This window comes from Microcaecilia unicolor, chromosome 3 (genome assembly GCF_901765095.1).
Source record: "Microcaecilia unicolor chromosome 3, aMicUni1.1, whole genome shotgun sequence".
Taxonomy (NCBI): Eukaryota; Metazoa; Chordata; class Amphibia; order Gymnophiona; family Siphonopidae; genus Microcaecilia; species Microcaecilia unicolor.
The window spans coordinates 239,220,581-239,235,349 of NC_044033.1; the positions used below are offsets into that span (position 1 = coordinate 239,220,581).

At 46.2% G+C, this 14,769-nt stretch overlaps 1 protein-coding gene across 1 annotated transcript in view; it reads left to right on the forward strand.

Moving 5' to 3' along the window:
* Positions 1 to 1,451: 1,451 nt before the first annotated feature.
* Positions 1,452 to 14,769, forward strand: part of LOC115464478 (vomeronasal type-2 receptor 26-like) — a 33,614-nt gene continuing 20,296 nt past the window's right edge. Inside the window, exons 1-3 of the mRNA XM_030194854.1 lie at positions 1,452 to 1,480; positions 4,296 to 4,587; positions 8,137 to 8,931. Of these exons, the coding sequence (XP_030050714.1) occupies positions 1,452 to 1,480; positions 4,296 to 4,587; positions 8,137 to 8,931 (1,116 nt within the window). The remainder of the gene's footprint in view (positions 1,481 to 4,295; positions 4,588 to 8,136; positions 8,932 to 14,769) is intronic.

Sequence of the window (14,769 nt, forward strand, 5' to 3'; positions counted from 1 at the left end):
TCTTGCCTCACCAATCTACTGCATTTCTTTGAAGGGGTAAACAAACATGTTGACAAAGGTGAGCCGGTGGATATTGTGTATCTGGATTTTCAGAAAGCGTTTGACAAAGTCCCTCATGAAAGGCTCCAGAGGAAATTAGAGAGTCATGGGATCGGAGGTAGTGTATTGTTATGGATTAAAAACTGGTTGAAAGATAGGAAACAGAGAGTAGGGTTAAATGGTCACTATTCGCAATGGAGAAGGGTAGTTAGTGGGGTCCCTCAGGTATCTGTGCTGGGATCATTGCTTTTTAACATTTTCATAAATGACCTGGAGGTGAGTGTAACTAGTGAGGTTATCAGATTTGCTGATGACTCAAAGTTGTTTAAGGTCGTCAAATCGTGGGAAGATTGTGAAAAGTTGCAAGAAGATATTGCGAGACTAGGAGACTGGGCGTCTAAATGGCAGATGACGTTCAATGTGAGAAAGTGCAAAGTGATGCATGTGGGAAAGAGGAACCCAAACTATAGCTACGTCATGCAAGGTTCAGTGTTAGGAGTCACGGAACGAGAAAGGGACCTGGGAGTCATCATTGATGATATGTTGAAATCTTCTGCTCAGTGTGCTGCTGCGGCTAATAAAGCAAATAGAATGTTAGGTATTATTAGGAAAGGGATGGAAAACAAAAATGAGGATATTATAATGCCACTGTATCAGTCCATGGTGCGACTGCACCTAGAGTATTGTGTTCAGTTCTGGTCGCCGCACCTCAAAAAAAGATATAGTGGAATTAGAAAAGGTGCAAAGAAGGGCGACGAAGATGATTAAGGGGATCGGACGACTTTCCCATGAGGAAAGGCAAAAACAGCTGGGGCTCTTCATCTTGGAGAAAAGGCGGCTGAAGAGTGATATGATAGAGGTATATAAAATAATGAGTGGAGTGGAAAAGATAGATGTGGAGCGTCTGTTTACGCTTTCCAAAAATACTAGGACAAGGGGGCATGCGATGAAGCTGGAGTGCAGTAAGTTTAAAACAAATAAGAGAAAATTTTTCTTTACTCAGGGCGTAATTCGACTCTGGAATTCATTGCCAGAGAATGTGGTTAAGGCGGTTAGCTTAGCAGAGTTTAAGAAAGGTTTGGACGGCTTCCTGAAGGAAAAGGCCATAGAATGTTATTAAATGGACGTTGGGAAAAATCCACTATTCCTGGGACAAGCAGTACAAAATGCTTTGCTCCGTGGATCTTGTCGGGTGATTGTGACCTGGATTGGCCACCGTCGGAGACAGGGTGCTGGGCTAGATGGACCTTTGGTCTGTCCCAGCGTGGCAATGCTTATGTCTTATTTGTTTCTATTGCATAAAATGGGACCTCTGCTCAAACAACAGAAGTCAGCAGTAAAATTACCCATCTTAATGGTAGACCACATTGATAACTTCCCCCATTAGTATCCATGTAGCCACTGAGTGGGATATGTACTTGCTGAAGAAAGAGGGAACCTGGTGAGAGAAAAAGTAAAAGACATCTAATTTGAACTATATAGAGAGAGTGACATTTCCCAACCAGCTGTGTGTGGAGTGGAGGAGTAGCCTAGTGGTTAGTGCAGTGGACTTTGATCCTGGGGAACTGAGTTCAATTCCCACTACAGCACCTTCTGATTCTAGGCAAGTCACTTAACCCTCCATTGCTCCTGCTACAAATAGTACCTGAATATAATATGTAAACCATTTTGAATGTAGTTGCAAAAAACACAGAAAGGTAGTATATCAAGTCCCATTTCCCTTTCCCCTTATCAGATGGATCTATGCATCTTTCTGAAGACTACAATTAATGACCTGTAGATCAATTTCTAGAAGGATTTATGTGATTTCCAGCATCAGGTAACCACATAAATTCTCTCTTCATATAATTCCAATACAACATACAGATAGTATACATTGAATTTTTGACTGACCGGCCTTATTACATCTATATACCCTGGGGGTGAAGGAAGGACTGAGCCAGGGCAGTAATAATAATTATCCCTATGCCCAACAATTCTATAAACAAAGCGCCAAGATTTAGGTAACAAATATGAATTGAAGTGATTAAAGTATTTATTTATTTATTGCATTTGTATCCCACATTTTCCCACCATACGGTAGGTTCAATGTGGTTTACATATTGCAAAAAGGTGGTTACAAAGTTTAGATTTATAGAAGTATAGCACATAATACAATAATAATAGTACAATAATCGCTTAGATTGGGTTAGTATGATATATTAGCATATTAGAGAGAAAGGTTGGTGTTATTGTTTTCCATTTCTGAACATTTTGTGATGTTTGGTGCTGTAGAAGCAGGGGCGTAGCCAGACTTTGGCGGGAGGGGGGTCCAGAGCCCAAGGTTAGGGGACACATTTTAGCCCCCCCCCCCCCGGCGCCGCCGATCCCCCGCCATTTTTTACCCCCCTCCACCGCCACCACCACCACCAACAACTTTGACCCCCCCCCCCCCCGGTGCCAACTCTTTCAACCCCCATTCCCACCGCCACCAACCCTCCCCCGCTACCGCCGTCACCGTCGGGTACCTTTGCTGGCGGGGGACCCCAACCCCCGCCAGCTAAAGTCCTCTTCTCCGGTGCGGCCGTGTTGCTGGCTGATCTGCAAGGCTTTGTTCTGTTTCTGTGAGTCTGATGTCCTGCACGTACAACATGCAGGTCGTCAAACTCACAGAAACAGAACGAAGCCTTGCAGATCAGCAATGCACCCGCGCCGGAGAAGAGGACCTCGGCTGGTGGGGGTTGGGGTCCCCCGCCAGCAAAGGTACCCAATGGCGGCGGGGGGAGGGGGGTCGAGAGGGTCATCGCACGGGGGGCCAGGGCCAAATCTATGGGGGCCTATGCCCCGTGGCCCCACATAGCTACGCCCCCTGTGTAGGATTAGGCAGATCCAGGGGGGGGGGGGAAGGACTTCTTGAAATTGATATTCATACATCAGTGCTGATATTCTGCTTATTCACTGTTCTATATCTATATGAATATCTTTAATAGTGTCTGGGTGGGTCACTTGCAGGGCTCACATATATACATAGGGATAGATTCAATATATGGTCACAATAAAAGTACATATGGGTATTCTATAAGGTGCATCTAAAGGTAGGTGTCGTTTATAGAATTAGCGCTTATAGCTGGAAATCACGCCTATCTGAAACATGTTGCAAATCATCACACCTAAATTAGGCATTCATACCCCTTATTCTTTAAATTTCACATGTACATTCTTGGAATGCCCCTGAACCACCTATGACCCTCCCATTTCCACACCCCCATTTTAGCATCACATGTTAAATTAAGGTGTGGATTCCGTGCCTAAATTTATGCATGAACCTTTTAATTAAAACCTATTAGTGCTAATTGCTTGTTAGGATGCCAATTATCAGCGTTAATTGGATTATTATTCAGATAAAATACACGTGCAGATTGTGTGCATGTACAATTTTTAGCACTTTTTATTGACTTAGGGGGATAACGTATAAATACTGTGCATTTCTCCAGCATTTAGTTGTGAGCATTTACTCTAGCTCTGTGACTGATGTATGTGCTGTGCACATACAGGTATATACCCACTTGCACTAGTTTTCTGTAAAGGAGGGTGGGTTACTACCAGTTGCCCTCCAGTCACCCATGTACAGGTTCCATTGTGGCGATATTCGGCCTGTATACAGATAGTCTGTGTATTTAAGTTCAGGCCTAAAACTATAAGCCTGAGATTAACCTGTATATTCAGTGTCACTGCCTATGATCACGATCTATGAACAAACCAACTTCCGTAAGTCATTGAAGACACATCTTTTTGATAAAATCTACGGAAAGAACCAAAACACCTAAAGCTCACACTCACTGCTCATTAATACATCAACATATCCACTTATAACCCTCAACCCCTAATCTCACCACACTCACACCTCTACTCACAGAAAACGCCCTTAATTTCCTGTTGTTCCCTTCCAATGTCCCAATGTTCTTTTCAATTGATTTATTCCTTATTGATTTTGATTTTGCCACGTTTAATTCCTCAATGTAATCCATAACCTGAATTGTAACATATTGTATTTCCACCAATCATAATGTATTGTAAGCCACACTGAGCCCGCAAAAAAGTGGGAAAATGTGGGATACAAATGCAATAAATAATAATAGCATTCTTAATATATTTATTTTTTCAAACTCTGTAGCTGGATTTTAAAACACACACACTGACCATTGGCTTTGAAAACAGTTCTATAAGCTTTCTTTCGATCTTTCAGTAAGATTGTCTGATCTTTCTTGTCTTTACAGTTTATATGAAAACAACTATTTTAACTACCTGGCCTTTATTTCTGCAGTGGAGGAGATTAACAATAGCTCAGAGCTCTTACCCAACTTCACGCTGGGGTTTCATCTTTATGACTCTTACCTCCATCCATTCTTTGTGTTTGGGGATGTCATGAGTATATTTACTGGTATGGACATCTGGGTTCCTAATTATCGCTGCAAAACATCTGGCACGCTGGCCGCTATCATTGAAGGTCTTCAATCAGAGGAAACAAGTCAGATGTCCAATATGTTCAGGATGTACCAGTATCCACAGGTAAAAGGACTATTCTGTATTCTCTCACTGTATAATCCATTAAGAAAGAGTGAAGGAGGGGGAACGCTGTGATGAACCAGTTTAAATTAAAAAGACCATTGGGAGGGGGCAGTGTAGCTAATTGCATTTAAGTCTTCCTTTCAGTGCCTACATTTGGCTTTACTAAGCTGCATTACAAAGTGGCATTAGCATGGATTTTTCCTACATGCTAAGGACATTTTTACCACAGCTATGAAAATGGCCTTTTTCTCATTTTCACATTAATGACCATGCATTAATGTTGCCATTAGAGTTCAGTGTTTAAATTATTAGGTTCTAAGGGCTCAGATGCTATTCCTGTGCTAATCAATAAGGATGGAATTCAAAAAATAGCACTGAAAATGTGGGGCTGATAAAAGTAAGCACTATGCACAGACAGTGGTTAAAGTGGCCTCTCAGATTCTCAAACCAGCCACAGCAAAGGTGCTGAGATACACCCAGGATGCAGGACCCCACACTGGGGCAAGCTGGAACGGGCATCCACCTCAATGCCTGATGTCAGAAGGCAGTGGATAAAGCGGTCTCACAGGTTCTCCCTAATTTAGGGGTTCTTTTACCAAGCTACGGTAAAAAGGGCCCAGCGTTAGAGGCAGGGGCCATTTTTACTGCAGCGGGTAAAAGGCTGAATATAGCCATGGCCATGCGTTAAGATTGCTGTTACCGTGTGGTGATGTGAGGGGGAGCATTTACTGCCACCCACTGAGGTGGTGGTAATGACTCCCACGCTAGCCTGGCAGTAACCATGTAGGCATTGCCATATTACTGCCAGGTTACTGCAGTGCTAAAAAAATACTGCCCTATTTTCCCCAGCGTGGTAAATGGCGTGCACTGGGGCTGGAGCTATTGCCATTGCCAGTGTTGGGGCGGTGGTAGCTCCAGGTTTGCATGTGGTAAAGCCCACGTTGAGATTACTGGCGCTTTGTAAAACAGCCCCTTAGGTTCCTAACATTTTACCCTATTTTTAGTGAAATATAGAATCCTAAGTTTTCTGATGAAAAATCACCTAAATGTAGGAGCTTAAAAACTTATAAAAATTATTTAAAATGTGATGTTACTCTCTTACCTATCTATATGTTTCATCTTTGCTTATACACGCTGTCTAATAAAATGTTCTATTACGTATTGTGTTGACATTGTAAGTAGTATACTATCAGGTTTATTTTCGAAAGAAAAGGGCGCCCATTTTTCGACACAAATCGGGACATGGGCATCCTTCTCTCAGGGTCGTCCAAATCGGCATAATCGAAAGCTGATTTTGGCCATCCCCAACTGCTGCCCGTCGCGGGGACGACCAAAGTTCCCAGGGGCGTGTTGGAGGCATAGTGAAGGCAGGACTGGGGCGTGCTTAAAAGATCGGTGTCCTCGAGCGATAATGGAAAAAAGAAGGGCATCCCTGACGAGCACTTGGCTGACTTTACTTGGTCCATTTTTTCTTACGACCAAGCCTCAAAAATGTGCCCGAACTGACCAGATGACCACCAGAGGGAATCGGGGATGACCTCCCCTGACTCCCCCACTGGTGACTAACCCCCTCCCACCCTGAAAAAAACAACTTAAAAAACTTTTTTTATGCGGCCTCAAATATCATATTCAGGTCCATCGCAGAAGTATGCAGGTCCCTGGGGGGAGGGAGGTGTATGTGTGTGTGTCAGCAGAGGCATAGCGAAGGCATGGATATCCTTCTTTCAAACATTTTGGATGTCCTGAACTGCCCCCCCCCCCCCCACAGGGACAGCCAAAGCACTGGTCTTGCAATTCAGAGGTGGCAGGTTCAAATCCCACTGCTGCTACTTGTGATCCAAATTCCAAATAAATAAATAAAGGGGGTGTCAGAAGCATAGCAAAGGCATGGATGTCCTTCTCACAGAAACATCTACATTTTGGACATCCACTGCCCATTGCAGGGACAGAGGCATAGCAAAGGCACCTAACACTTGGGTGTCCTTCACCCATACTCAACCCCCCCCCCCCCCCAAAAAAAAAAACATCCCTGATGAGCACTTGGATGTTTTCACCTGGACTTGTGTTTTTTAAGGTAGTAGACACCAATTTATTTAAGTTTGTAGATGGCTATTATACACGCAGCTTGTCTGCGTGTATGAAGCCATCTTTGGCATGCACAGAGCAACCATGCTTAACGCTTGGCTGCTCTGCACTGGGTTCCCCTCCTTAGGAAGGAAACCGTGTGCAAATGAGCTAACAGCAAGCAGCTCATTTGCATGCGATTTCCTTCATGTATGCCCGTTCCTTTCCGAATCGCTAAGGGATCGGTAAGGGAAGGGCTTTTTCCGTTCAGTTAGTGCATCAGTAAGTCCACTGCAGTGCCCCCTAGGGTGCCCGGTTGGTGTCCTAGCATGTCAGGGGGACCAGTGCACGACGAATGCTGGCTCCTCCCACAACCAAATGATTTGGTCGTTTTTGAGATGGGCATCCTCGGTTTTCATTATCGCCGAAAAACCGGGGACGACCATCTCTAAGGTTCACCTAAATGTTGAGATTTGGGCGTCCCCGACTGTATTATCGAAACAAAAGATGGGTTTCCCCACCCCTTCGCGGGGACGCCCTCAGGAAAACTTAGGCAGCCCCGTTTGATTATGCCCCTTCACGCCAAACTTTGTATTGTTATTTGAATATTTTTACTGCTTTAATTTTCTATTGCTTATGTTTGATTTATTCTTACTATACACCGCCTTAGTCTTTCTTCATAGGGAAGTCGTCCCATCCCCGCTATCATTTAGTCGCCCTTCGCTGCACCTTTTCCAATTCTACTATATGTTTCTTGAGATGCGGCGACCAGAACTGAACACAATACTCAAGGTGCAGTCGCACCGTGGAGCGATACAACAGCATTATAATATCCTCACACCTGGTTTCCATACCTTTCCTAATAATACCCAACATTCTATTCGCTTTCCTAGCCGCAGCAGCACACTGAGAAGGTAAGGGATCGGTAAGGGATCGGTAAGGGAAAGGCTTTTTCCGTTCAGTTAGTGCATCAGTAAGTCCACTGCAGTGCCCCCTAGGGTGCCTGGTTGGTGTCCTGGCATGTCAGGGGGACCAGTGCACGATGAATGCTGGCTCCTCCCACAACCAAATGATTTGGTCGTTTTTGAGATGGGCATCCTCGGTTTCCATTATCGCCGAAAACCGGGGACAACCATCTCTAAGGTCGACCATCTCAACATTTAGGTCGACCATCTCTAAGGTTCACCTAAATGTTGAGATTTGGGTGTCCCCGACCGTATTATCGAAACGAAAGATGGGTTTCCCCGCCCCTTCGCGGGGACGTCCTGCGAGGACGCCCTCAGGAAAACTTGGGCACCCCGTTCGATTATGCCCCTTCACGCCATACTTTGTATTGTTATTTGAATATTTTTACTGCTTTAATTTTCTATTGCTTATGTTTGATTTATTCTTACTATACACCACCTTGAATGAATTCTTCCAAAAAGACGGTAAATAAATCCTAATAAATAAATATTATTATTTTATTTTTTATTTTTTTAACAGATCAGTTTCATCTCGCAGAATCTTCTAATGAGTGACACAGTTAAGTTTCCTTTTTTCTACCGGACTGTCCCTAGTGAAATGCACCTCTGTGCTGGGATTGTCAGGTTACTAAAGCATTTTGGCTGGACCTGGGTTGGTATCATTGCATCTGAAGATGAAAGCAGCTTGAGGGCAATTCAGATCCTGAGAGAAGGGATTGAGCAGAATGGTGGCTGCATTGCATTCATAAAACTATTCATTAACAACAAGCTCAATGTAATTACAATGGTAAAAATATATAAAATAATAATGGACAGCTACATGTTACCAATTAAAGTGATCATTCTCTATACTAATGCAGAAAATATATTCCATATACCCGTTTTTTTAATGATCCCTGGGAAGGTCTGGATCACCAAAACTGAACTGAATATGCCCTTGAAAGTTAAAGGAAAACCTAATATAAAGAACAACACTTTATCTTTTGCAATTGTACAGAAGAAGATCTCAAGCTTTACAAAATTTATTCAGGAGGTGAACTTTACCCTGCTTCCAAGTGATGATTTTACTAAGCAGTGGTGGACGGGCCTGTGTGACAACCAGTGTCCAAAAGACATAATAAGATCCTGCAATTCTGATGTAAAATTGTCAGCTATTCTACCCTGTAACACCAACTACATTAAGAAGAGCAATAGTGTATATAACGCAGTGTACGCCCTGGCACACGCACTGCATGACATGCTCATGTCTGGCTTTGGAAACAATATCACATGGAGTAGAGAAATGTGGAAATTATCCGATTATTTACCATGGAAGGTAACATCATTTGTTATGTTGTGTTGTTCAAAAGAAAGAGAAAGTGAGACAAAGCAAAGCGGGAAAGCAAAGACTTTGAGGAAAAGGAGACGTGGAGGGGCATAATCGAAAGGTCGTCCAAGTATGCATTAGGATGTCCTTACGAAAACATCCAAAATCAGGCAGGTATAATCAAAAAATAGTATGGGCGTTTTTCGACAATCGATTATCCCTGTTGCAAAACGACCAAATGACGAGCACATAAACGTGACTAGCTAGCGTGCCCTAACACGGTCGATTATCGCAGCTGAAAACGCCCAAATCAGAAAGTGTGTAAAACAATGTACATAGGTGTACCGCAACTACAGTACATGCTGTTCTGGACATCCAGGTAGGGAAAATATGAGGGACGTTTATATGCGTTAACTACAGAAAGATCCTGCTGATCCCCCGAACATTCCTCATATGTGCCCTATCTGGATGTCTGGAACTGCATGCACTGTACCTACTGAACATGCAGCTATATGCATATTGGGTATATGTGAAAAGGGTCGGGTGCTTCATACTAATCTATATAAGGCAAGTTCCGCACGCAGGAAGGGGCCGCACATATAACAACCAGTCATGCACGTCAAAGACGTCTATGCTTACGACGGCGTCCACATGCTGATAGGGCCATATATGGGATGGTCATCCATATATGGAGCTGTGCACGAAACGACGTCCGTCACGCAAGGACATCCATATAAGGCACTTGTTTTCCCACACCTATTCTCACTGAAAAAATGGCGCATTTATGGAGGGAGCCAAATTTCAGTGAGGAGGAGAACCTGCTGCTGGAGCGGCTATGCCTTAGGTATCGGTACAGGCTCTTTATCACCCACCACCACCTGCCCCCCAGGCTCCAGGCCATGAGAGCCTGGTCCCGCATCAGGGAGAGGCTGAAGAGGTAAGTGTTTGCCCCCCCCCTCCTGTACTCACACATATAACAGCTCCCTCCCTCATCAATGTAGCCAATAACTGGAGTGTGCATGCAAGGATAATGAGTAATAAAATGTATGTTCTTGAAAGGACGACCATTCCCATATCCCTACAATAATGTATTTTGTTATTTCATTATTTCTTGCATTTGTATCCCACATTTTCCCACCTCTTTGCAGGGTCAATGTGGCTTACAATACATCATGAATAGTGGAAACATTTAACAAAATAAATGTATAGCATACAGAAGGTTCTTCATAACATGGTAATGATAACACATATAAAGTAGTTTTACAAGCATAAATTATAATGCATACAAACGGTACTTTCTGGTCTCATGGCCACCTCTATGGCATCATCTGCATAGGAGCCAACTCGGTGGCTGCTGTGGGTGCTTGAGCACCCCCAATATTGAATAAATTCCTTGTATGTGTCCAGGGAGGGGTGATCCCCACTGGGGTTAGCACCCCCAATAATTTAAAAAAGGTGGCTCCTATGAATCTGTACCAATGGAAGTGGTCCCCCCCCCCCCCCCCCCAACAGTGTTGACCCTCTCTGCTATTTGATTGACAAATGAATGTGTGTGTAGAGGGCAAGAAGGACCATCCCCTGACTCCTGCTCTACAAACTTATATCTTACAGACGATTCGGGGTTCACAGGGACCTCGAGTCCCTCAGGAGGAGGTTCCGCTGGGTAAGGCGTGAGCGCCCAGACGTCATCCGGGCAGTGCGACGGCACCTGAGGGCTCGCCGTAAGTATTCAATACAGGACACCTGTACTGATTTGGAAATGTATTTATTGAATAATGCAAATGTGCTGTACAATATCAATTCCTATGTGGCTAATAGCCAACTAGTAAGTAATAACATATCTGTCCCAGATCAAGGATGCAGGTTGCACGTGCCCTCCTATGAGTGTGGCTGCAACTTCCAACGACCATCCCCCTGAGATGAATGAGATGACATGCCTTACTTTACTATCCCCCTTTCTGGGGTGGCTGGATAGTGTGTCCTGGTAGACCTGCCTGAGGCCCTACTTTTAGTGGATGTCATGGCCTCACTCACATAAAAGTTATGTGCTCAACACCCTTGCCACTGGCCCCTCCCCAATAAAACCAACAACAACTGCCCATCAACCCCTCGTCGCATGTCACAATGCAAACATGCTGATCAGCAATGAGTGTGGTATGCCAACATGTCCTGTGTGGTGTGTGTCAGAGGAGGTTCCAGGGTTCCTTGTCATGTCATCTGATGCATCTCATTCCCCATGGGCATAGGCCACGCCTCACCACACCATGGCCCATCCCCCGCCTCAGGCCACCCAGCTACTGCACTATGCAAGCCATGTTGTATGTGCTGATCTCAATCACACTCCTTTTACATACACAGGCCTCCAGCACTAGCAAGAGGAGCAGGCCGATGAGGAGGGCCACCTGCAGGAGGAGGAGCCAGGCCAGGAGGCCCACCTGGAGGAGGAGGAGGAGGAGGCGGCAGCACGGGAGGCCACCAGGAGAAGGAGGAGGAGGAGGAGTCGGGCTCGGAGGAGGGGGTCCTCATAATTGATGAGGACTATATGGAGGACCCCTCCCCACCTGTACCACCATCAGAGCCCTCTCCCTCCCCTCGGCCACCCCCATCCCCTGAGGCAGCTCCATCACCTGCCACAACGCCTTCCCCTGGGCCTGCTCCATCCCCTGGGCCTGCTCCAACCCCTGGGCCTGCTCCAGCCCTTGGGCCAGCTCCAGCAGCCCTTGGCGCTGGTGCAATGATGCACCTCCTACAGTAGCTGGTAGATGGCCAGCACCAGCTGGTAGATGGCCAGCACCAGCTGCTGCAGGAGGTCAGAGCCCTACGGCAGGGCAATGAGCAGCTCCAGGGCCCACTGAGGGTACTGCTGGGGCTGCTCATTGCCCTGCTACAGAAGGCATTACTCAGAGGGCGTGCCTGCCCTTGAGTAACGTTGTGGGGGGGGGGGGGGAATTGTTGGGGTTGTGAGGAGTTGTGGGGGGGAGGGAATTGTTGGGGTTGTGGGGAGGTGTTGGGGTGGGGGGATGTGGGGAGATGTGGGGGGGAATCACAATGTTGGTGGGGCTTTGTTGGGTTGGGGGGTGTTTTGTAGGGATGGGGTGGGGGGGGGGAAATAAATGTATTTGTTACACTTTAAATAACAGGGTGTGTGTGTGTGTGTCTCTCCCTTGTGCATTACATATAAGCAAATGGTGCTGTTGAGTTGAGAGGAAGGAGGCAGCAATATTCATAGCATGAAATGTGCAGTGTGAATGAGAAAGTTGATGCATGTCTGAGAATGTTGGCCATACAGAAGGCCACCTGTTCATTCCAACCTGCATGGCCATATGTGCAGGGGGGTGGGTGGGCCGGGGAGGCTGGATGGATATTACTGTTCACGAACACAAATGCCCAGCCAGCCTCTCTCCCTCCCCTCCCCCGTTACCATACTGACCCACAGCACAGAGTGGCATCAATAAGAGATATGTTGTCTAGCACTTGTGATCTGCCAAGTAGAAACTTGCACATAACCCTAAGTAGCACATAGATGATGTTTGCTCTCTGATGGCCAGACATCCTTACCCACAAGCCACATTGGTGGGGGGCCCATGAAGGAGCTACAAACAGCTGGCTCATATTTTCACATTCAATACATCAGCAATGGTATATAGTGCTGAGGAGAAAAGGAAAAACAATGGGAAGGGAAGCCCATTAGATGGATGGTTACTTCATCACAGTTGCAATATAATATAAGAGTTACAGAAGGGCACAAATAAATATGGTGCTCATTATTTGGAGGTTTGATCACACTTTCTCCAGTAGTAGCTCAAGGTGAGTTACATTCAGGTATTCTGGGTCTGGCTCTGTCACAGGATGACTCAAAGTTTGTACCTGAGCCAACCGAGAGTGAAGTGACTTGCCTTAGATCACACAGAGCAGCAGTGGGAATTGAACCAACAATCTTGTAATTACAAGGCTGGTGCTCTAACCACTAGGCCACAGCAGCCACCAGGCTGCAGCCACCTGCAGGTAATTTGGGTTGGGACCTGTACACAGAACCCTCTTCCTCACCACCACATCTTAAGGGCTCAGTAGGCAGTACCTGTAGCCACCTTGAGCCTACTTTCCAGGCTACCAAATGTTAGAAATGTTCTTGTTCCCTAACTATGGAGGATTTTAGGAAGGTGTTCAATAATGTGCTAAACACATCCATTGCATATATTATTCCCCCTCCCCCTCCTATCGACCTTGACAATGGGTGGCCACTTCATAAATGGGGACTGGGGTTCACCACATAAACAAGGAAGATGGAACCTACCGGGAACCAATACAGCAGCTCCAACAGCTGGCCCACACCATTGAGGACCTGCCAACCCCACACAGTACAGTGCTGATGGCCTCCAACCAGTGCACAGGAACCTGGTGAAAAGAGAGCTAGCTGAGAGTTGACTGCAGACTACATACAGTGAATGGACACTCCTTGATTATGAGCAGAAAGAGAAGAGGTGGCAGACAAATGAGAGCTTACCATGAACGTCTGTTTCAAGAATGTGTAGTGCACTTCTATCTTCTGGAACATTAGCTGGACGTCTGCCTCAGTGAACTGACCCTTACCGAGGGGTGCTTGATTTGGGGCGATTGTAGCAATTTCTTCGCCACCACAGACTGCCTGCTACAACCAGGCAGAGAGAATAGGAGAAAGAAAGGGAGACTCACGGGATGTGGAAGAGTAGAAACGGAAGGCGTGGTGGCTGAGGGCCAGCCCTAATCACAACCCCCCCCCCAAAAAAAAAAATATACAGGTGTACCCAAGCATACATTGCCAAACACAAACCTTATTATAAGTGAGGGTAAAACCGTGTAAACGTATGTTAAGAACAACCGGCAACGTCCCAGCGCAGGAAATGGCGGTTTAAATGGCAATGAAGAAAGGGAAGGCAGGTGGGGACGCCCATACTAATGTACCCATAATCGAAATCACACGGGCCTAATCGCTACCTCAGCTGGAGACGTTTAGGAAATGTGTGTATAATCAAAAATAAACCGCCCATATCTGGAACGCCTATCCCCTGTCCAAAATGGGGTCCCTGGCGACTATTTAAACGCCCACTCCATATTTTCGAAACCCCATTGGTACAATGCCGCCGCGTCAGCCCCCAACCCGGAGGGGAAATTTTTCAGATGGAGAGGTAGAGCTACTGGTGCAGGAGATCCAGCAACGGCACCAAAATCTCTTTGTTCCCACAGGGCAGAGGCTGGCTGCAACCACCAAACAGCAGAAGTGGAAGGCGGTACGTGACAGCATCAATGCAGTCTTCCATTGTGCAAGGGACGTGGAGGACTGCAAGCGCAAGTGGCGGAAGCTGAGGAGGGATGTGAGGCGCAAGGCTGGTGCCCATCCCCCACCACGACACAGACAACTTCACCCCCCTGGAGCTCATGGTCCACTCCCTCCTACCCCAGGAGGGCATCCATGGAATAGGGCCCCTTGACACCTCGGTAGAGCCTGAGGGCTCAGGTAGGTTGACGATTATGAAGCTGGGCTATCTGTTCTGCTGCACTAAACTGTGTTATACAAGTTGGGGCTAGGAGGTGGGAGGTGGGGAGTGGGGGGCGGGAGGAGGGGGAGCGAGTTTCAGGCGGGTGTACTCATATGTAGAATAAACGACCATCTTTATGATGCTGTCCTGAGAGAGGCAGTGATTTTGAGGTGGACAGGGATGGGGTTATTCCTACGTGTCTGGGGCTGAAGGAAGGGTTTCAGCTGCTCACAAAGCTGCACAATGGTGTCCCTATCAAACCTGAACCTTGTTAGACACTGCTGGTCAGTGAGTTGTAGGAAGGTGGTGCAGGGCCTGAACACTCGAGGCC